This window comes from Coturnix japonica, chromosome 27, assembly GCF_054131305.1.
Source record: "Coturnix japonica strain WE chromosome 27, WE-NBRP24, whole genome shotgun sequence".
In the NCBI taxonomy this organism is placed as follows: Eukaryota; Metazoa; Chordata; class Aves; order Galliformes; family Phasianidae; genus Coturnix; species Coturnix japonica.
The window spans coordinates 4,603,375-4,625,507 of record NC_140689.1 but is presented as its reverse complement, the minus strand read 5'-3'; the positions used below and the strand labels follow the sequence as shown (position 1 = coordinate 4,625,507).

At 43.0% G+C, this 22,133-nt stretch overlaps 2 protein-coding genes and 1 long non-coding RNA gene across 5 annotated transcripts in view; 2 read left to right on the top strand and 1 right to left on the bottom strand.

Moving 5' to 3' along the window:
* The window catches only part of LOC146756367 (uncharacterized), a 499,728-nt gene that overhangs the window by 392,540 nt on the left and 85,055 nt on the right, over positions 1 to 22,133 (bottom strand). The window lies entirely within an intron of this gene.
* On the top strand, positions 258 to 11,018 carry LOC146756369 (kinesin-like protein KIF20B). 3 transcript variants are annotated; one of them, XM_085524428.1, is made up of 9 exons: positions 258 to 315; positions 519 to 638; positions 1,857 to 2,052; positions 4,501 to 5,362; positions 5,997 to 6,116; positions 8,260 to 8,340; positions 9,069 to 9,195; positions 9,733 to 9,875; positions 10,888 to 11,018. In XM_085524428.1, the coding sequence occupies exons 1-4, from the start codon at positions 262 to 264 to the stop codon at positions 5,352 to 5,354; spliced, it is 1,224 nt and encodes a 407-aa protein (XP_085380554.1). In that variant the 5' UTR covers positions 258 to 261; the 3' UTR covers positions 5,355 to 5,362; positions 5,997 to 6,116; positions 8,260 to 8,340; positions 9,069 to 9,195; positions 9,733 to 9,875; positions 10,888 to 11,018. The 3 variants fall into 3 exon arrangements, with proteins under 3 accessions (XP_085380554.1, XP_085380556.1, XP_085380555.1); XM_085524430.1 differs by lacking the exon at positions 8,260 to 8,340; XM_085524429.1 differs by lacking the exons at positions 8,260 to 8,340; positions 9,069 to 9,195; positions 9,733 to 9,875; positions 10,888 to 11,018 and adding an exon at positions 7,621 to 7,781.
* LOC146756368 (uncharacterized) lies at positions 14,601 to 18,070 on the top strand. Its single transcript, XM_085524410.1, has 4 exons — positions 14,601 to 15,228; positions 15,309 to 15,410; positions 16,117 to 16,302; positions 17,019 to 18,070. The coding sequence occupies exons 2-4, from the start codon at positions 15,392 to 15,394 to the stop codon at positions 17,162 to 17,164; spliced, it is 351 nt and encodes a 116-aa protein (XP_085380536.1). The 5' UTR covers positions 14,601 to 15,228; positions 15,309 to 15,391; the 3' UTR covers positions 17,165 to 18,070.

Sequence of the window (22,133 nt, the reverse complement as noted above, 5' to 3'; positions counted from 1 at the left end):
GGGGTTAAATGTCTATATCTTGATTTTTACTTTTATATTGTAATCTCTACTCTTCTTTATGTCTTGTTGATGCAATGTTTTCGTTCCAAGAAATATAGAAAACTTTTGAATCACTCCCAATAAGTGAAGACCACATGCAAATTAATTAATCTGTTCAAAAGCTACCTAAACATTAGAATATCTGGAAAAATTGATTACTTAATAAACTATCTATTGGCTACTTATGTAATACAACCTTTTCTGTGTGTTACAGACTTTGAAATGCAGATGATTAAATTGGATGAGTCTGTTGAGCAACTTAAAGAAGCAACTGAGGTAACTTTATCAAGAAGATGTTGTGTAAAATTGTTTTAATACCAACTTGTGGTAGCTTAAAATGCTATTCCAGTAGGCTCCATTAATAGATTTCTTACTGAGCTTAGCTTAACTGAATTTGCCTTTAATGCATTGTGTAATTCAGCTACTTAACACTACATTAGAAACTGATGACTGAATTTTTTTTATTTTTTATTTCCAAGAAAATGAATGCACAAAATGAAAGGATTCGAGAGCTAATGGACATTGTGGTGCAGAAAGATGACATTATTACAGAGCTACAAGACTTAAAATCTCATTTAGAAGAAAAAGTAAAAGATTATGTGAGTTTTACACATCTCCGTATCCTCATACAAAAAAAGAAAAACACTAATTCTATGCTTGTAATCAACACATTTTTGGAAAACTGATTTTCTGTATGTAGCTGGTACTCGCTTGAAATTGTAAACAATTCAAATTTATCTGAAGGTAGTTGTTGTTAACACAAACAACAAAAATATCAGTGTGTTCCACTAACTCCTTCCTCACACTCCTACATCAGAGGAAGAGCAACAGTAAAAGTATGTTGAGTAGAGTTGGAAGTACGAGTAGGAATGGTCAGGATATCTCCACGTTCTATGCAGTCCATAAAACTTTATCCTGACTAATGTACTGCGAGCTACTGAATATGTGAAGACTAGCTTGATTAAGTATGTGTGCATACCACTTCTGGTGGTTTTGTTCATTTTTTGATGTTTGGTAGCCTGAAGTAGCTCTGAAAACATTTATAGTTAATTCTGTCACTCAGATCTCTAACCTTGTAAGCTTAGCAACTTGACCCTTCTTAATCTTTGACTGTCTGCATCACTGCAACTTAGTATTTCCATGGTATTAAAGCTGACTGTGATGAGTAGTCATGTCCTCACCTATTACTTCTTCCAAGAACAAGGCTCCAACTCTATCTGTGAGATTGTGTGGCCTGAACACTTCTGAGGCTTTTCTTTTCATAAGTTACTAAAGATGAATAATCAGTCCTTGGCAGTGCCAGCATGGCTTAACAATCGTCATCTTGTAAGTAAGGAAGCTTCACTTGTGGTCAAGGACACAATCTAAAATATGCGTGACAGAGCTGACTAAGCTTTAAGGTTGGATTATATCTGTCACGATGAAAGTGATTTTAGCAGCTTAGCAGAAGTGTGATGTGATGAACCTGTATGAGAGCTGACCATTTGCTCTTTGACCATGTTTGTAATTTTGTTGACTTCTTGGAAACAGGAAATTCTTTGATAAACTGGTAAACTCTTGATTGTGTGCAAGTCTTTTACTCTGTGACCTGCTAGGCTCTTGCTTTCCCTTGTATACTCTACCAAGTATTGCACTTGTCATTATCTGAAGGTGTACTTGTTCTGTCTGCTATTGAGATTTGTAACTGATGTCTATAGAGTCACCGGGTAAATATTTTAGCTGTATGGTTTTGTGTAAATATTTGCCTACAGAAGATTACTGAGACTTAAGTGCTCCTTTTGTTAAGCTTCAATGTAACTGATCTTATATCAATACAGGAAAAGACTACCTACCATTTAACTACCATTAAAGCAGAACCGGCAGAAGAGAACACTAATAAAGGAACTGAAAGTAGCCAATTTTCAGTGCTTTCAGTTAAAGCACTGAAACAAGATAAAACTGAGTTGGAAGTGGGAAGAAAGCACAGTACTGACGAGGATAAGCCTACTGTGGAAGAGCCACCTCCAAAGAAAGGTACAGTTTCTTCCATCGTTGAACAGGGTGTCTTCCAAAACAATAAATTGCTTCCTATTCCGGATAGGAAGCAAAAGGCTGTGAAGCACGTTACCTTATGGTATAAGGAGAAAAGCCACTGTGTTAAACTGTAAATAGAAGTGACTGTTATGTAAATATCCCTTTTTCAGAAGGTCCTATGCTGTTCATTTTTGAGTGCTTAAGAATAAAAGTTTTTTGCACTATTTTTTTCCTTTTTGCTGCTTTTTCCTCATCTGTTGATGCACTTGCAGATTTGGTAATAGTTTTAAAGCAGTTTCTTTAGGATTGTTTCAACTGCTGTTGCTGATCTTCTGAGTAGCATCAGCTGCTCAAGTGCTTTTTTTTGTTTGTTTGTTTTGTTTTTCCTGAAGCAACTAGCAAAATTGTTGACGACCTGCTAATTGCTCGCTCATGGGCAATGTTTGAGCAAAATGGTTTGGATAAGCTCTGATGCATTTAACTTCACTTCTGGGCACAGCTGAGCATCAGTGTTCCTAGAATTACGGAAGGCATATACAATGTAGAAGGGAAAATCTAAAACTTAGCTGTAGTCCCTTCCTTTCTTGTATTCCTCTTGCAAAATATGTGCAAGGGAGAAAGTCAAGGCCTTCTTTGGATGAGATGCTGTTCTTGGATGATTTGTCCCTGCTGCCTTTATTTGGCATAAATATTGAATCCTAATGTGACCACTGAATGGCATCACATATAAGCATCTTACCAGAGACTGAGGGAGGGATGTGGACTCCTCCATACTCCAAATAGTAGTGGGTTTGTTCTAATCATATGACCAAAGCTCTCATTTAAAAATTAATGACAGCAGTGCTCCACATAGGAATTAAAATGGGTAGCTGATAGTCACAATGTCAGCATGAAGTTTTCTGTTAAGAAGTACTGAGTATTCAATCATGTTAAAATTTTCTTCTATTTGTGAGTATTAATACCGTCCAATTTCAAAAACCGCTTAATATACATTCTTTAGCTATGTTAAATATACACAGTAGAACAATGAGCACAGGTATGTTGTGCTGGTTCTTTTGTAGAATTAGTTATATAAGTAGCACGAGCAAAAGTGTTTTAGGAGATGCTAGGTTATCTCAGCTTCAAGTTCAGGGTATTTACACCATTCTCTGAGCTTTTAGGTCTTGTTTCCTATGCTCTGTAATAATGCTTTTTCCCTACTTCCTCTGTAAGGAGCTTCTAGACTGAACATTACACATCTTCTCCCTAGTCTTATTTATCTTGCTTTAGTGCTTGCTTGTTGTTTTCAGCATAAAGTGTTTAGATTACTTATAAATCATATTCCCCTCACTAGTGTTGCTGGGAGCAGCAATCAAAACCCAAAACCTGGTTTCGGGTGGAATACGCCACTGCTGTTACTTCAGTATGACTTTTAAATCAGTTGAGGGCTGTATATAAAACTCCTTAGATGAGTTAAGAGGCTGTTTCCATGCAGTATATGTGAATCTGTATGTAATGCAGGCTGCACGTGGGCACTATAAAATTCTGCATTTCTGTAGTTGTAGTAATAAAAGGACTGTACAAGAATCACCATGGAATATATTGTTGTGGTGACCCAATCCCTAGTAAGTCTTGACTTATATTTATTTTTTTTAATACTTAAAGTATGCATATTATGGAATGGACGTAACTGGATTCTAAAGCAATGATGAAATACAGCAGAAGTCGCTTTTGATAGAAAGAAAATGCATGTGATTTTAGCTAATTGCTCACCAGTTAAAGAAAAAAACAGCCCCAAGCTAATGGAATATTTATGGAAACTTGAATCTGCAAATTTGTACAACTTTATGAGTGAACTTTATATGCAAAAGAGTAAGTGTGGACAGAAGTAGGAATCCTCATATTTTGTTTAGAGATCAACTGAATAAGAGAGACAGATATCAACACTTAAGTGATCAACTTGTCCAGGGTTTTATCTTTCTTTTGAAAGTAAGAGGACTGTGAGTTGGAATGAAATTTCTTAGAGAACTGTTTATCTACCATTTAGATGTAGATGGAGTGATTCCTGGCTGCCTTATAGGGATTGCTGAAGCACGGAAGATAGAAAGAATATAGCTGTGAATTATCTATCTCGTTCCCATGTTTCTTAAATCTAATTAGATTTTCTGCTGGTGTGGAGTGGAAGGTTTGAGTAGTGCCATGGTAAAAGTGTTCTTCCAGACTGAAAACCTTTTGCTGTTAATTCTGTATAGAAATCTGAGGCACCTGATTACGTGTCCAGAGAACTTTAATTCCTTCACTAGTATCAAATACTATGTGATGTGAGGGCATGGCTTGCATATTACGACAGTTTTTCACTTAGAAGTTGCTACTTGGTGTTGTGAACTGCTATGTAATAATGATTTTAATCAATCTGAGCTACATTCCTTTTCCCTTTTTTTTTGGTTTGTTTGTTTGTTTGTTTTACAGTAGTTGTAAATGAGAGAAAGAAAAAGAACACTGTAGAGCAAAAGACAATTGAACACATGAAACAAAAGTGCTCCGCGTACCGAAAGGAAGTACTAGCACTGAGGGAAAGAACTGAAATCTTGGAACATCATTTAACTGTGCTTGAAGAACAATGCAGAAGAGAAAAAAATAAAAAAGAAGATTTCAGTAAGCAGGTAACAAGCCTGCGTATTGAGCTTTCTTTTTCTGAAGAAACAGCTGATGTCCTCCGTGAACAAATTCTGCAGGGTCAAGCTGACTATCGGGAAATTGCTTCTGAACTGGATGAACAGAAATCTATAAATATGACACTTGAAAACAAAAATGCCCAACTAACTAACAACATAGAAGCTGCCAAAGAATGTATAATTGATAAAGTGTCACAAGTAAAAGAAATGCGGACCAAATTAGATGAATTATACAAATGTCACTTAGAGTTTCACGCCATCGGTACTGACTTTGTCAGTGTAAAGGATTCCTCAGACTGTGAAAAAGATGAGCCAGGGACATCTCAAATTAGTTCTGCATGCATTCAGTCACAGACTTCTTCCATCTCAGATCTTGTGCAGGACCTCTCCTTTAACTATAGTCTTGAAAGGATTTGGGAAGTATGCAGAAGTATTGTTGATGTTTCCTCACAAAAAAGTCAGCACATCAAAGCACTGCTTCAAGACAATGAAAACCTAAAGGCGGGACTGAATAATGCTGAAAATCATAATCGTCAACTTGTAATGAAGCTATGTGAGATTACAACTCACACTAGTCAGGAAGATGATCTTGTGAAACAGTTACATGAGCAAATAGAAAAGAAAGTAGTAGAAGGAATGACTCTGTAAATGAAAAGGTATGATTATATTTATAGAAAGTCAGTACTTAACATCTTGTTAACCCCTTTTTGTTCTTCTGTTTTCCTAGGAGATACTGGAGCTAGAATCAATGTTCTTAGCATATAGTCCTTTAACTACATATTCAGTGATGAGTACTTGTTGGTTCTTTTTGTCTTCCACTCAAGCATGAGCTCTCATCTTCTCAAAAATATTTTATTTACTAGAACACCATCTCTCTTTGTACATTATGGAACTTTTCCATGCAGTTTTCCATGTATTCGTATGTGGATGCTGAAGATTAGGCAGAGGTTTAGCCTTTGGTGTTCTAACATAGCAGTTGTGAGCGTGCAGAGTATGGGGGGAATGGATGACAAAACGACCAGCGTTACAGATTTTGTCCCTAAATAATGTCTCGCTTTCTCTCTTTTGGAGGCAGAATACTGCCTGAGACTGTTAGTGAGACCCAGTAGTGTGTATCTGAAGATCACACAATGAATAGATGTTACTACCTTCCCACACTTGTGCTGTCTTTCAGCTTACATGTTCATGTGGCGTCTGAGCTTGAGGTTTTACACTGTAACTTTAGAAAACTCGAGATATTTTGGAGGTCTAATGCATAGCCTAATCTTTACTCCTTTTAAATATTTACAGCCTAGGAAACAACAAAGCAAAACTAAAACTGGAGAAAGTATTCCATTAAGATGCAAAGCTGAAGACAATTATTTGTCACCTCCATGTACTAGGAGCCTCACTTCATTAAATGAATCTGAGGTTAGTATGAAACTTCAGATCTGAAAATGTTGTGATTGTATTGCTTTTGATAAGGAATGAGTAGGAAAAGATCTCATGTTCAACAATTCCCAAGTTTTAATTTATTTATCCCTTTCAAGGTGATCAGATCACCTGTTTTTATAGCCTTTGATAGGAATAAAAGCTGTTGAAACAATTGTGTGATGAATTTTTGTCAGGTGCTGTTGAAAACTCTCCTCATGTTAATGCTTATGAAGTGGCTCATGATTAGATAAGTTACTTGGAAAAAATTCATGGAGCCACTGAAACGGGCACAGCAAATTGAACTTATTTTCTTCCTCTGCAGGATTTCTGGATATTGTTTTGTTAGCAGATGATGTTAATCATTCCTATATAAGTTTTTAATTGCTAACTTTCATAAAATAGCAGTTACATATATTTTAAAAACAAAGTATTTATTAACCAACTTAATTCTTGGAAATACAGTGGGTGGTGATACTCCATTCAGATTCTTAGCAGAGCCTGATAAAGTGGCTCTGACTACTTTTTGTCTTTCTACAATCTTTGGTAACTTTTTGAGAGGAAGAAGACTCCCCTCAGGGGGTCGGAACAGTGTAAGTAGTAAAAGCTGCTAGTCTGTGTTTGGGACACTGGAGTTTGCTAGTTACTAGCAGCAGTAGAAGCAGCCATCTGCCATTTTCTGATGTCCCCAGCAGCCTGTCTTCCATGTGTTCAACCAGCATCTGAACTCATTTTTGATATGCTAGCTGAATTCCTGCCATAGAGAAGGAGGAGTCCAGGGGATCTCAGTTCTGACTTTGTTGTTCCTGTTGAGAAAAACAGGATTGGGTGGATTGTGAACAGTAAGTGCTGCTGGGGAAATGCATACTGACATTTCCCTGTCACTTAGCTGTGCATTTGCTGCCATTTGACCATGAGCAGGTACATGATAGCCTTCAGCTTAAGTACGGTGTCATTGCTTGAATGTCTGTATTCTCTCCAGGGAAAAGATAGCAATGGAGTTCTTTAATGACTTGTACTGGGCTTGCACCTTGCCAGCTGGACCTTACTTATGTAAATAACATCTCTAGTGTAGAAGAGGAAGGGCAAATTCCCTAAGATTAAGCTGGAAGTTAATCGAACACTTGAATCAAATGCTCCTGTTCCTGCCCAGTTCTGACACAGCAGAGTTGAGATGAAGAAAATCGTGTCAGTTCTACCACCATTCTCTATTAAAAAAAAGTGTAGTTGTCTGTGCCCTTGAGAAAAAATGACTTGTAAAGTATCAGGCTCAGTTTAACATGGAGAACTTTTTTTGTGATCATAGATTGGAAATAATTTTAAATGTAACAAGTTCTAGGAAAGAGGGGTAAAACTCTGCTGTAACTGAAATAGACTCCTTCTGTTACAAGTGTTCTTACAGCAGGAAAATCGAATGCTTACATATCCTTTTCCAGATGCTTTATAGCTTTTTAATCTCATGGCTACCTTAACACTTGCACTTAAAATTCTTCTGTGCTATCAGGAGCATTTGGAAACTGTCCTCGACTCTTCTGGAGTGTCCACAGAAAATGGCAAAACTAGTCGGTTCCCAGAACCGGAGCTGGAAATCCCACTGACACCTCTGCAACCTGATAAGATGGAGATAAAGCAGCACGGCAGCATGATACCTTTAGGAGTGAAAATGCCTAAGGCAAAAAAGAAAAGAAGTGATGACATGGATGAGGTATGACCTAGACCCAACTGAAAACAAAATATCTGATGCCTTTTTACCATTCTCATTTAAGCATTAAAAAAATGCTATTTCTACCTCAGTAAAGTAGTTGAAGAATTTAATCAATGAACTGCTTTAATGAATAAAACTAATAGCCAAGCTCAGTGATAATGGTTTAAGAGAAGGGAATTTCTCTTAACTCCATTGTGTATTTTCTTTGAAACCTGTAGACATAAATCAGCTTTTTAGACATCATGAGCTGTCTAATACTGATATCTTAATGTCCTGTTTTTATAATTGAATGCTTATTTATTATTTGATTTACAGTGGAATAGTTACCACTAGCAGATACTTCCCTACTATTAGCAAAAGTGTTTAAAGTGTTCACTTTTGTGACATCAGTTGTTCTTTCCAAAAGAATCGTGGCTGAAACTTGTCTTATTTTCCCAGGATTTTGTGAAAAGTGAGAACACGAAAAATACAAAATCTGTCATGGCTTTTAATTCACCCTCTGCAAGTGATGAGAAAATGGTTGGTTTTTGTTCTAGTTTTGAAGTTAGCATGGGACTTCCTGTAATTGTGTGGTCACACGAAAGAAGCAGTGTCTTATCCTTATGTGTATACCTGAATGGGAATCTTACATGCTTATGAGCTCTTCCTATTAAATTCCATAAGCTAACCAAAGGGCAAGTCAGTCTGTCCCCAGAGCGTGTAATGGCTGTACTGTGTAATGATTTGGAGGGAAGGATATTGCACACTGAATAGTTGGGAAGAGAAGCTTTAGTGTTTTATCGTGTGCTTTTGTAAGTGAAGCCCTTGTATTAAACTAAGGTTCATATCATTAATATGCATGGCAGTTATTAAAAACAGATGTTCACATGTGATAGCAGTATCCTTGGCATGGTCAGAGTATGAGTAGTAGATTTTTCTCATCTGTTGTCTTCTGTTTTGTATGTTTATTTATTTTATGTAATTAGAACAGCTTATGTAAGAAACAACTCCACAGCTTGGGAGCTACTTTTAAAGAAACTACTGCCTTATTAAGAAACTTTAAGAAACGTATGCCTTGAAATAGCTGAGATTTTGACAACTCCCTAAAGGGTATAAAATTGTCTACATTACTTGCCGTTGTGGTATCATCAGCATAATGAACAGAGGTGTCAGTAGTAAAGCTCAAAATGTCAACTTAAAATAATGTTGAACTAAAATGAAGTTTAAACAATGCTCTTGTTTCACATGTTCACATCTCTGTTGAACAGAAATCCGGAAAAGACTACTTCCTGAGAAAGCGAGTACATGCTTCAAGACTGACTAAAAAGAAGGATGAAACACTGCAAAAAGTTGGAGATTTTATTCAAAGCTCTCCTTCTATTATACACTCTAAAGGTTGGTGTAGAATAAGTTTTATTCCATGTTTTCTAGACATTGTAGAATGGCTTGTTTCTGCTGTAGGCTATTAATGTATGTGTTCTTAGACTTGTCTGCCATGTTAAGTTGTCCTTTGATTTATGAAGTAAATGCATTTATTCGCCTCTTCAGAGATTCATTATTACATTTGTGAAAACCTACAAGTATACAGAGAAAGTTGGTTCTGTCTTGTGCTTCTGTCAGCACGAAAGTTAGGCCTGTTGTTTAACTCCTGCTGAAGTTTCTGACTTCCAGCGACTTCTGAGCCATGATTGTCTTTCATACTCCATTTTAATGCGTGCTTTAAGCTGCCGTACCTGAAGCTATAAACTGTTTCAGCTATAGAAGCAATAAAGAACCTCGATGAACAAATACAATTTCTGAGTATTTTCACTTAAATTTTACGTGTCATTTATAAACCAAGTTTGTTACGAAGCTTTTTTTGCATTCATTGATTTAAAGACTCACAAAACCAGTAAGTTGATTGGTTTATGTATCAAAACAAATTTCTTGTAGCCAAGAAGCTGATGTCAGCAGTAAGTTCTCCTAAATCAAACGAACCTGAAAGTCTCGAAGAAGGAGAGACCAAGCCAAAACGATGCAAAAGGAAGCTGTATTCCACTGTCGTTTCTGGCCCTCTAGATATACCTGCTTCTTCGGTAAGCGATTAAACTGTAGTCTTGGCTTAAAATAAACTACTAAGGAGTCCAAACAGACTGGAGGTTTCATCTATTTGCAGGGGGAGGTTGAAAATACTGAGGTATTTCTTTATTCTACCAAGTCATTCTTGTTGGTATTCCTGCTGTTCTGTTTTAGTTTGTCCTCAAAGATCTCTGTGTTTGGCTGGCTTACAGTTTACTAAGTAGGTGATGTAGCAATCACGGAGATGTCTTCTAATTTGGAATCATAGATAATTTCAGTGTGTTGGAGTGGGATTATTCTACTACACGCTTTTCTAGAGCACAACTTAGACAGCTTTTTAGGTATGCTTAAACTATGATCTCCTGTCTAAGCCAACTTGCAAAGGATCTGATGTGCCAGTTTCATGACTCTGTCGGCAGCTATTGTGCTAAGAACATTCTTGCTCTGTTGGAACTGCATCTTTTAATTATATTAGAGTCCTTTTTCTGTTCAGCATAGTGACCATTTGCCCATACTGTAATATCCCTCTGAATTTTTTGATGATTTGACGAATGATAGGGGCAGAAACCAAAATGTTTTTTTTTTTGTTAGAGGATGAAGAAGATGAGACAATTTCTTCTCTCACTGTAGTTCTGAGAACATGGAACTGAACCGAGAACTGAAATTCTGGGCAAGTCATAGCTACAGGGATTGAGGCTAAAAATGTTTTCTGAACGCTTCATGTTTCACAAAACAAGTATTATAATACTCTTTTGAAAACAAGTATTTCAAAATGAAAGCTGCCTTCAGGCTTTCCTCAGATGTGTGTGCTTTTTTAAGATAAACAGGATTTTGTACATTCTCCATATTTGTTCCTTGTGATTAAGCTGCATTAAAATGATCTCGGTATCCCATAGTTTTCTGAATAAAATATAATAAGCAAATGCCATTCTGAAATCCATTTAGGGGAAGAAATATGTTTGCGTGGGTCAAGAAGAGCTTGTCAGTCTTGTGTGAAAAGATGAGTAACTTTTGAAATGTTTTCTTCAGGAATCTGAGGAACAAAAGAAGGAAAGTGATCATCTGATCATCAAGCGACGGCTGAGATCCAGAACAGCTAAAAAACCTTGAAGAAGCATGTTTGTTCCCCTTTCTCAGGACATACTTTCATCGTATTATTAAAACTGGTTGTTAATAAACAGTAACAGTTACTCCGTTGTGTTCTTAAATTTGTATATAGATGTTTGTTGCAGAACGGCGGGAGAAAAGCAGACGACCACACCTGTCATTGACATATGATCAACTAATCTGATTTATTCCTTGGCTGCGTGTACCTTTATAATATGGATAATTAGCTCATACATATTGCAAAAGTGGAGCTCATCATTGGTTCCCAATTACATACCATCCCCGAGTATCTTAACAGCTTGTTGTTATCATCCTGAAAGCTACTCCCTTGCTGAGTTCCCAGAACCATGGCTAGTTTCTCACCATCACAGGGCATCTTGTTATTCTCACTGCCCTTGCAGGTGGCATGACTGTTAGATTAACTGCACCTTGTTTACGACCCTTCTCAGCTAACTAACTGTAAAAAACCACTCTCTACACATGATAAGCATCATTTCTGTCCATGATTAGAAATTAGGTCGTAGTAATTGATTTAATTGCTCTGCTATTCTTACGGGATCCCCAGTTAAGGAATCAATTTCCTCCTTGAATCTCCTGACTTCTCTGCTAGTAAAAATGGCAGCTTAGCATGCCCTATTTTCCTTTGACCTAAGGAGACTTCCCTAAGAGGATAATGTGAAGTATTTGTAAGGTTAGTTTTAGAGAAAGGAGAACTCTCCAGGTCCTGTTTACACTGTTCCAGTTCCCTCGGTAATTGAGAGTGCATCCTCCCTCTGGGGCCCTGCATGGGATCAGCAGCTCAGCCAGTCCCCTTCTCTGGAGGGGTTGCTGCTGCTTGCATTGCTCTAGAAATTGTGGGAGTTGAGGGGGGAAGGGAGGGAATGTATCTAAGGGATCCCATTTATGATCTTTCTGCTTTTTTTTTCTTTTGAACTTTGACTCCTTGTGAGGAACTGTTACTTCTTGCACCCATTCAGTGTCATAAGCCAATTCTTTTTCAGAGAAAGGAGTATTACTGTTTACATATAAATTCAAAGTCTGACAAGCCCAATCTTTGTCAGACCCCTATTTTGGTCAAAATAATGATTTTCCCTTTAGTGGCTCTCTAGGCTTTTTGTATACAGTATTTAAACATCTTTTTCATTGTCCCCAGTTTTGGAATTATTTTTCCAATTCTGAAGCTTCTCCCCAAGGGGCTTATCTTCAGGCACAATTCTGGGGATGCTTTTCCCTTGTACTTGGCAGCTCCTATTCCCCTTATCTCCAGAATGATGCTGCGAACTGCTCAGCTCACACGATTCTTGGATTTAGGGCCCATTCCCTCTGGAGTACCTCGCTCTGATTCTCGGATTATTAGGGGTGTGCTGCTGGCATTTCATCAAGTGCACAGGGTACCATACAGCAACAGCGCGCTCCCAGACTCACCTGAGTCCCAAGACTCACCTGAGACTCAAGAGACCCCCCAAAGCAAGAATTAAATTCCCTTGCCTCTGCCTGTGCACGAAATTACCGAGACAGCAGGAGTCAACACCTGTGCCTTAGCTTTCATAGAGCCCATCCTTTATGTAACAGTTTCCTATCAGCCATCCCAAGAAGTCACCTCACCACCCAGGCAGGACCGCTGAAATCAGTGGGGTGCACCTCTCCTGTCCAGGAACCCCAAAGAGGCGATAATAATCCCAGGCCAGCAATTGTAGTATTGATATGATGATTTTATTCAAAGTCTTTGTTAAACAAAGAGGGAAGGAAGGGAGGGGTGCTCTGGGGGGGGAATGGGAGGGGTGGAGGAGGGTTGATGTCAGACTGTGAAATCAATTTTTTTAATCTTAATTCTGCTTCAGAAACAACATCTGATTCCCACGCTCTCTGCTTGGTATTTTGTCTTTTGATGCAAACACATAAGCCCCATTGGTGCCTGGTTCAGCAGTTCAGCTTCCTTTGCACCCTTTGCCTGGTTGTAGGGAAGGTGGCAGGCTCTGATTCAATGAGGGTGTTGTATGGACACAGTATTTATCGCCATGTATCCAAAGGTGCAACAGTTTCTGGAAACCCAGGTGGGATCCTATAGGTGATGGTTCTCTCGCCACCAAGCATCCAGTTGCCAGCAGTGGGTGAGTTCACTGGGACTTTGGGGATGGGAGGTGCCAACTAGCAAGCCTTCAATATCTGCTACTAAAATCAGGCTTGGAAGCACGTTACACGTGGGAAATACACTTGGTGCAGGAAAGGGGATTTCCTTAGCCATCAAAAAAAGATGAAACTGCAGATCTATCAACAAAAATGTAAGCACGTGACACTTGACTTGGCGGGTCTGTGGGAAGGTCAGCTTCTCCGTGTTTGTATTTCAGCCATCATCCTCCACACTGGAGAGGATTTATCCGCTTGGCTTGCTTAATTGCAGCACGTTTCACACGCGTGGATAACCTGTGCATATTGCGTCACTACCCCTGTGGCCTGAGGTGGTGCACCAGGCTGGAAATAATGCCTTCTTGGGGTTGTTGAAGCTCTGCAAAAGTTTGCCAAGCAAAGTTGTGGATGCTCCATCCCTGGAGGTGTTCAAGGCCAGGCTGGATGGAGCTCTGGGCAGCAAGACTCTGTGGGTGGCATCTCTGCCCGAGGCAGTGGGGCTGGGGTTCTGAGTTCTTCACTGTCCCTTGCAAGCCAAGCCATTCTATGATTCTGCATTTCTATGATGTAAGCACCAGCCCCACACAGCCCTGGTGCAGTGCATCACAAGAGCAGCAGCCTGCGGGGAGCCACCACCCGGAATCACAGAGATGTGAGGTCACAATGCCCCATCCTATGACTGTGCTGAGCTGCGTCATGAGCTCACAAGGCCTGGCTGCAGGCTTGGCTCAGTGTGACACTCACTGTGGCTGCAGCGGTGGTGTTGGAAGCGTGGTGCAAGTGTGGGGGTGGCCATGGACCCTGCCCGCCTTGTCCTCTTCCTCCTATTGGTGGCCATGAGTTTTCAGGAGAGCTGTGCTGCTCCGTGGCGAGCATGGGGAGCAGGTGAGTGGGTAGAGATGGGACCCAAACTGAGCAGTGCTGGGAGCAAGAAGTCAGGCTGTGTCCCCACGGCCCTGTAGTACACTTGCCTGGGGCCTGCCTTGGGGGTGTTGGGCAGTGTTGCTGGGTGTTGCTGGGTAGGGGGTGATGGGCAGCACTGCAGGAGCCGGGCAAGAGCCCGTGGCTGCGCTGCTCCCCAGGGCTGGCTCCAGCCATGCCAGGCTGTAGCTCTGCTAATTGCTGGCTGCAGCACAGCCTTCGTCCTGGGAGATGCCCGGGGAGAGTTCAGAAGAGGCGTGCTGGGCGTGCATGAGCATTTCTGCTTCAGGCTCATGGCACTCCCCAGTTTCCAAGCCAGAGCCCCAGTCCACAGCCCAGGGGAAGAGACAGGTGTGCTTTCCTCCAGTGCCTCAGTGTGACCTTGCTGTCCATCAGAGGCCTCCCAGTAAGAAAGCCCTGGGGGGCTGCATCTTCTTCCACGTAATCTGTGAGAGATGTGGCACGTGGCCTGGAGAGAGCACTGCATACGCTGCCAGGTGCCAGCCTATGGGTCATCCCGTCCACCCTGCAAGTTTGGAAATCATGACCTGAGTTATTCTCCACATCCAGTTACTGAGGGAGAAGGAGATCACACCATATAGTGCATATAGTGGGAACTTATCTCATCTGTTCTTGATTCTAGATGATGAGCTTCGTGCTCCCTTTCCGGATGCTCCTTTGGATCCGGACTTCATGCCTGTGCCTGGGGGACAACCCAGGGGTAAGTTGTGAGTGTCTGTTTCCTTGGAGGCTGAAACGTTCATGCTCTCATGGTTTACCTGGGTGCAATTTTACTGGAGATCCTCTCCAGGTCTTCCAAGTCTGTTTGTGCCCGGAAGGGTTTGCACAGATGAGCCATGAGTATTTTTTCTCTCGGAGAGCTGCCACGTTTCAGTGGGAAGGTTACCGCTGCCCCTCTGCAGCTGAGGGAGCCCAGACCTTTGTATTCGGGCTGTGGCATTCCCCAACCACCGCCAGACCCTACAGGTCACTCAGGGAAAAGGAGGCCCCCACATGTGCCGGAAGCTCTCCTCACCTGTGTCTGATCACACTTGTGTCTGCAGGCCCTGTCCCCTGTATGCTCTGCTACTCAGTTGATGCTGTAGTGTGTGACTAAAACTTTTCATGGGTCTTTGGTTGCAGAAGTGCCCCCAGTGTGGGCCTTGCCCGGTCATCGGTTTCCTCCTGTGCTGGAGCCCAGCTGGAATCCCAGCAGTGAGTACTGACTTGGCTGACTCGCCGCTGATCTTCAGATCTTCATGCACATGATATTTAACTTCATACATTCTGTTAAGGTCCGGAAAGAGAAGAGGATGAATCCAATCGAGGAAAATACTCTCAGGGCTCATCCCGTCTCCTGAAGCGACTGCTGAAGGAAATGGAGAAGGCAGAGCGTGGTGGGTATACTTCAGCCTGTTCACTGTGGGACCTGGGAAGCTGAGGTGTGATATACAGGTGTGGGCAGGCTGTAGCCTGCACAGCAGGAAGGGATGGGTCAGAGCCGTGCTGCAGCCATGTTCCGTGTATCACCTTGCAGGTGCTGTCAAGCACCAGAGCTGGTCTGCTGCCAGATGGTCTGCATCCAGCCAAGACCCAGAGGCAGCTGCTCCCCCAGCACAACCATTACTTGTCAGAGCTGCTTTGTGCAGTCATTGGCACCCAGATGGCAGCAAGTGGCAAAGTGGCAAGCGCTGTGCTTCTGTTCATCCAAAGCCCTCCGTGCAGCTGAGCAAGTTCAAGGCAGGAGGAGCGTCCTAAGCAGGGTTGGCTGCCTTTGCTAATGCTGGAAATGAGGTGGAGATGCTGATTTTGAAGGCTTGGACTGTGTGTTAGGGCTTGGATTTCAGCCTGCAGCTACCTGGCTGTGACGGGCTGGTGACAGCACAGTATGTGAGGGCCTTGCACAGGAGCTGATTCCTCAAGAGGTGTGAGGGAGTCAGCATTGTCCAATAGCTGGGAGGGCCCAAATGCCCTTGGGTAACAGAGGGCTCACAGTGTACTTGGGGGGGACCTGGACTTTACCTGAGCTCGGGATTGGAGAAGCTCAGTTTTTGATGAGGGCACGTGACATCCCAATCCTACTGCCCTGCTTTCTTTCTAAAGGAACGGACCAACAAAGTGAGAGGGATGCACTCCAGGAAGGTGGATATCCCACACTGCCCGTCCCGGATGCACTGCAGGAAGGTGGATATCCCACACTGCCGGTCCCGGATGCGCTGCAGGAAGGCGGATATCCCACACTGCCCGTCCCGGACAGAAGAATGCAGGCAGCACCAACCGGCATGCCAGGTAATTTCTGTCCTATGATCATACGGTGTCACAAACCAGAGTCACTGCGTGCCTGCAGGCTCTTGCTGCCAGCTCTTGCACACCAGGTCAGCAGCCAGACCTGAGCGTGTGAGCATAGAGCACATGTAAAAGAAGCCAGGGGTGGCTCTCTGAAAATGGCTGGCCTTCGTGGGGTGTGGAGAGTTGTTCCAGCAATGTGCCAGGGAAGGTACTTGCAGACCTCTGTGACCCTGCTCAGCTCCCACCGCTCCCAGATCGCAGAGTTTGCCCTTTTGGAACGAAGCCACCTGAGGGTGATGAGCAGGGTCTTGTGTGGTAGGAGCCTGCAGGAGTGTTTCTCCCCTGGGCTGGCTCTGGCTGTGCCCTGTGCTGGCTGAAGCCTGACCTTCAGCCTGGGGGGCGTCCCACAGGGGGAGCTCAGGACACGCATGCCAGGAAAAGTGTGAGGGATTCTGCTCTGTAGCTCTCCCCACAGACCAAGCCCAGACCCCAGAGTACAGCCCCAGCTCTCGGCCCAGAGGAGGACATGGGTAGTGCCTGTGCAGCCTCTCCATACCCAACGAGAGGTGGAAGCAATCCTTCTTGTCCTCCGGTGCTTCGGCACCAGAGACGGAGGCACCCACTGACAAAATGACATCTTGGGTCCATGAAGCACACTGAGAGATTATCTGTAGCGCAGCTGAAGGTAACGTGGGACATTGTCTCATTTCTTCCAGGGATGAACACAGGCAAAAGCACAGAGGCTGCTGCTCACACATCTGTGCGGAAGCGCCACATTCCGGTGACGGTCTCAGCGATGCTGCTGCCTGCGCTGGTGCTGGCCGTTGGTGTTGGGATATGGGTGCTCAAAGACTACCTGTGAGTTGGCCTTTCCCCAGAACACCTTATTGCTGCATTTGGCAATGAAGCATTTGTGGTGCCAGGATCCTGGATGGCCAAATCAGCCGCTGGCAGCACACTGCCAGGACTTAGGTTGCAAAGTCTTTCAAGTTTCCCCTTATTTCCTGTCAGTGAGTAGTGCTTTCTGAAACTCATTCTCACAGAGTGCGCAAGAGGGAAAAGAGAGCAGCAGAAGCAGCAGATGGAGCTGGGGAAGGCAACGAGACAGACTCTGACCCAGTCAAACAAGAATCTCCGTAATAGCTCCAGTCCGTTCCATTCTGCCATTGAAGAGGCCCGAAGTCTTCAAGGTCATCTGGAAGACCAGGAGCTTGAACTGAAAGCCATGAAAGAGAACCTTGGGAACAGTCCTGAGTGCTGCCTTCTGTCAGAGGACGGCCCTGAATGTGAGAGCAGAGCTTTTGTCCTTCATCCTGCATACTCCAGGACAGGTATCACCAGCAGTTTGAAGATTCTTAGCTCGACACAGCTACATTCCTGTTGAGGGTCCTAATGAGGACCCAGAAAACGAGCTTCTGACTGCCGGACAATGCGTAATGTCTTTGGAGATGTGGGTGAGAATGGCTGGTTTCAGGGAGAGCTGACAGATGGCACAAGAGGACTGGTCCCTTCCAATTTGGTTGCGGAGCTTTCAGTTGATGAACTGGATACACCTGGAGATCCTGTCAGAATTCCTGCACTGCTCCATCTGCAAGACTACCATTGCTCCACTCAATGGAACAACTTGATGTTGAGCAGAATGTGGTTGAGCTCCTTCGGGAACTCTCTGAGGCGACTGACAGCGGAACTGCAGAGCTTTATTGTATATTAAAAACAACCAAACAACTGTCCCCTCCCTCTCCCTTCCCCTTGCACCACTCCACCCCTCCCCCCGCCCCCCCCCCCCAAAAAAAAAAAAGACAAAAAAAAACAAAAATAAACCCTAAAAAACCAACAAAAAACAACCCACCCCCAATAAAACAAAAAACCAAAACCAATTAAAATCTCAACGCTGTTCTTTTTCTGGGATACACTGAGGTGACGCTTCTTCTAGCTTAGACTTTGCAATGAGTTTGTGTCACGGAGTTCTCTCTAGAGCTCACTCGGTGACAGTGGGAACAAACCCAGGGAGAAAAGGAACAAAGAACCTCCCCTCTCTAACAGCGCGGTGCGGCGTGACCGAGAGGGGAAGGGAAGGGAGATTGTGAATGGGTCTAGGAGGGAAAAAATGAAAAAAACCAATGATCTGAGAATGAACAGCAGTTTAACGAACCCAGTGACATTAAACAACAACGATGTTGCAGAACGGCGGGAGAAAAGCAGACGACCACACCTGTCATTGACATGATCAGCGAATCTCGTTTATTCCTTGGCTGCATGTACCTTTATAATACGGATAATCAGCTCATACATATTGCAAAAGTGGAGCTCATCATTGGTTCCCAATTACATACTATCCCCGAGTATCTTAACAGCTTGTTGTTATCATCCTGAAAGATACTCCCTTGCTGAGTTCCCAGAACCATGGCTAGTTTCTAACCATCACAGGGCATCCTTATGTTCTCACTGTCCTTGCAGGTGTTATGGCTGCTTGATTAACCGCACCGTGTTTACGACCCTTCTCAGCTAACTAGCTGTAAAAAACACTCTCTACAGGACCCCACAGATTACCTTCAGAATTCAACAGTTAGTTCTGTTTCCTTTCTGAGTGCATAACAACCTGAGCAAATGAATTGAATGACGTGGCTTGTTAGTCTGGTACAAACTCTGCTGTACACTGGAACTTGGTCCATTTGTAAGCAGGACTTTGTCCATCTCTGCAAGACAGCAGAAAGCCCTTTGTGCTAATCATGATGCCAAGAAGCAGAATGCAGCAAATGGCAGATGATCCAACTGCTTCAGGTGTTTATTTCCTTAAAACTGCGAATAATTTTGGACTGAGAGTTTGTAAGCAGAACGGAGCTCTTAAAGCTGTCAGAGATTATTTCTGCACTGTTCAATTCTATCTGCATAACATACACAGGATCTCAGAACTGCGTTGCTTGAACTGGTGGAACTTGTTGAAGTGAACTGGGATGAGCAAGTTTTAGAACTTAGTCAGAGTGCTGTAAAAAATGGATAATCTCATGAGTATTAAGGTACAGGATTGCTATTTCTGCACTGAATTTGTTTTTATTTTACATGGCTGTGATCTGAAAGTTGCTTGAAACGCAGGCACCTAGGCACTGTTGTGTAACTGAATTTCACACATGATAGGTCCTGAAATATCCTGGAATCTAAAACTCTGACTTGTTTTAAGTCTGCTGCTTGAGTCTAATCAGGGTCATAGTGTCTGTGTGCAGTGTTTCTTTCCCTGTAATGCTCCACATCATTTCATTTTGGGAATATTGAAGGAAATGGACTATGTGCCATAACTGTTGTTAGAACAAAGTATGTCTGGTGTGATCTTATGCATAGGTTCTGTAACTGCTCTTCACAGCTCAGGTGTTTGACCTTCTTTTTGGTGAAGTGATGAAATACTGCTGGTTTCTATTTGTGCTTCTAGGCACCTTGAAGCTCTTAGGAATAGAACAATTGTCTCCAGTTCTTTTCAATGATATCAGTAACAGCTCGAGTGCTGCTGCCCACTAGGTAGACCCAAAGAAGCAGATTACAGTGAAACAACACATGAGCTGGACCTGCATGAGGATCACTTTCAAGACAGTGGCTCTGTTGCTTGAAGCCTATTTGCTTCTTTCTGCCGCCACTCTATTACCAAGTATCAACAACCTCTTTCATGATTCAACTTGCAAATGTTTGACACTAACCCTTGTGTTTCTATGCCTTCCTAGGTGATTTGAGCCCTTGTCAACCCCAAAGATCCAAACCAAGTAGTGATGTGCAGTGTGTTTCCATCAATGGAGAGTTCTTATTAAGCACGAATCGCTGCAATTCGGATGACAGCCTTCCACATGGTAACAGTGATGGACACAAGGGGCTCATCCACGTTCATGCTCTCATATCTCCTGGCTCTGCTGAAGATGCTGACCTGAGCCTGCCAGACACAGCAGTCACCTGCCTGGATTGTGACCCAGCGCCTTTGCAGTGCTGCCCATCCCAAGCACAGCCCAAGTGCCCCAGCAGCAGCACCACAATGCAGGAGCAGGTCAGCATCAGTGAGGTCAAGCTGAGCATCTTAGATGGAGACTTAGAGTCAGGCTGCCAGTCCCAGGCACCAGGCAGCAGCACCAGCTCTGAGCCACTCTCATCTTGACAAGAGGAGTCCCATCTTCACCCTTGACCTCTCAAGCCCTCCTGTCTTTTATTGAATAAAGTCACTCATGCTCAATCATCGCCTTGACTGCATTCCGAGTCTTCATTCACAGGGATTGGGATGAATGCAACAAACAGCAAGGCAGCTCAGCTTGCAATGCTATGGCTGTGGGGTTCGTGCAGGCAGAGCTCTGGGTTCCCATTTTGCCTGGCTTTGGGATGTCTGCAGCAAGATCTCTACCATTTTGTATGGGAGCAAATAATCTCTAGCATCCAGGTTGCTGCTCATGATAATCCCAGTCTTCCTGGCTGTCACTTTGTGATACCTTTCAAAGCCTTTTGATACTCTTTGATGCCTTGGCTGCTCCCTAACACCTCTGTCCTCCTGCCATGTTGACTCACGTCTCCCACTTTGAAGCTGGCTTTGCAGATCATCTCCAGCCCTGTCATCATCACGCTGCAGCAGGAGGTGCTCACCTGGCCCAATGTCTGGCAGTACTGCTTGTTCTGCAGATGAGCAGCTGCCTCCTCATCTCTTCAGCTACAGTAGTTTTTCTCAGGGCAGTTAGATGCAGTCATGCTCCTCTGGATTTGGTGTGTTAAATCCATGCTGCATGGCAGCAGTCAGTGCAATACAAAGGTGTTCTGTGTGCCACAGCATTTCTCCAGGGGCTGCCAAAGGTAGAAGCACAACACAGCACCATCCTTCTGACAGTAATGTCTGTGAGTGTTAGACATGTGAGCACTGCATCATCCCCAGCGTCAGTGCTTTTCCACACCAACCTGACTCTCACACTCTCTGCACTGAATGTAACTATGCTCTTGTGGAGACAAATGCTTTCTGTCACGTCCCCCATCCCTGCAACCATTTGCCGGTAGGCAGCTCTTGCAGAAGAATCAAGCAGCAGAACCTTTTGCTCACCCTACAGCATGCAAATGCTATGAAAGCAGAAATAACCTGGCATGCTCTGGGTCTGCAAGGTTGCACAGATGGGAGAGGTAGATTGTGTTTTTGCAGTGGAAGATTCCAGTATTTTCAGTACATAGTGTAGGCCCTAACTGAATGTATAACCCTCTTGTAAAACAGCTGTATAAGTAGTTTTTGCACCAAGAAAGTTGCTGAACAGAGTTAAGTTCAGACTGGGGGCATTCTGACATGGGGAGAATTGAGACAAGCACAAGATAAATACACAGGGTGGGTAGAGCCCAGCACAGGACAGAATGAATGTACTGACTTTTGGAAACATTGCCCTTCTCTCTCTGCAGAAAAGTACAAGGCAAACCTAAAAACAAGAGGTTGGTAATTGACCTTATATGGAAATGAAACCTAGCAACAGTCTTGAGGAGTCTGTGAGCGTGAAATGCTCAACTAATGAAAGCCATGAGAGCATCACCTGCATTGGGTTTAGGGCATAGAACAGAATTAATGTCACTGACTGGTGTGCAGTTTCTCCCTTGCCAATAGGGGATGTGCGCACAGTATTGCAATAATGAATAAGCACTGCTGCTATCGCTGCCATCTTTGCCTAACTAGAAATCTTTGACTTTGAGAGTTTCTCACACAAGGGGAGAGGGTAAGAAAGTAAAGAGGCACAGAAAACTAAGGAAAACTGCTCTTCTTATCTATAAAAATTGATACAATTGATGCTGTCGTGCATTTTTTTTTAAATTTATTTATTTTTAATTTTTTGCCAATGTCA

What these genes read in the sequence shown, in the direction of transcription:
- LOC146756368 (XM_085524410.1), top strand. An exon ending in AGCACCAACCGGCATGCCAG is followed by an intron (nt 16,303 to 17,018) that starts GTAATTTCTGTC and finishes CATTTCTTCCAG; the next exon opens with GGATGAACACAGGCAAAAGC.
- LOC146756369 (XM_085524430.1), top strand. Translation starts at nt 262, where the DNA reads ATGCAGATGATTAAATTGGATGAGTCTGTTGAGCAACTTAAAGAAGCA. An exon ending in AACTTAAAGAAGCAACTGAG is followed by an intron (nt 316 to 518) that starts GTAACTTTATCA and finishes TTTATTTCCAAG; the next exon opens with AAAATGAATGCACAAAATGA. An exon ending in AGAGCCACCTCCAAAGAAAG is followed by an intron (nt 2,053 to 4,500) that starts GTACAGTTTCTT and finishes TTTGTTTTACAG; the next exon opens with TAGTTGTAAATGAGAGAAAG.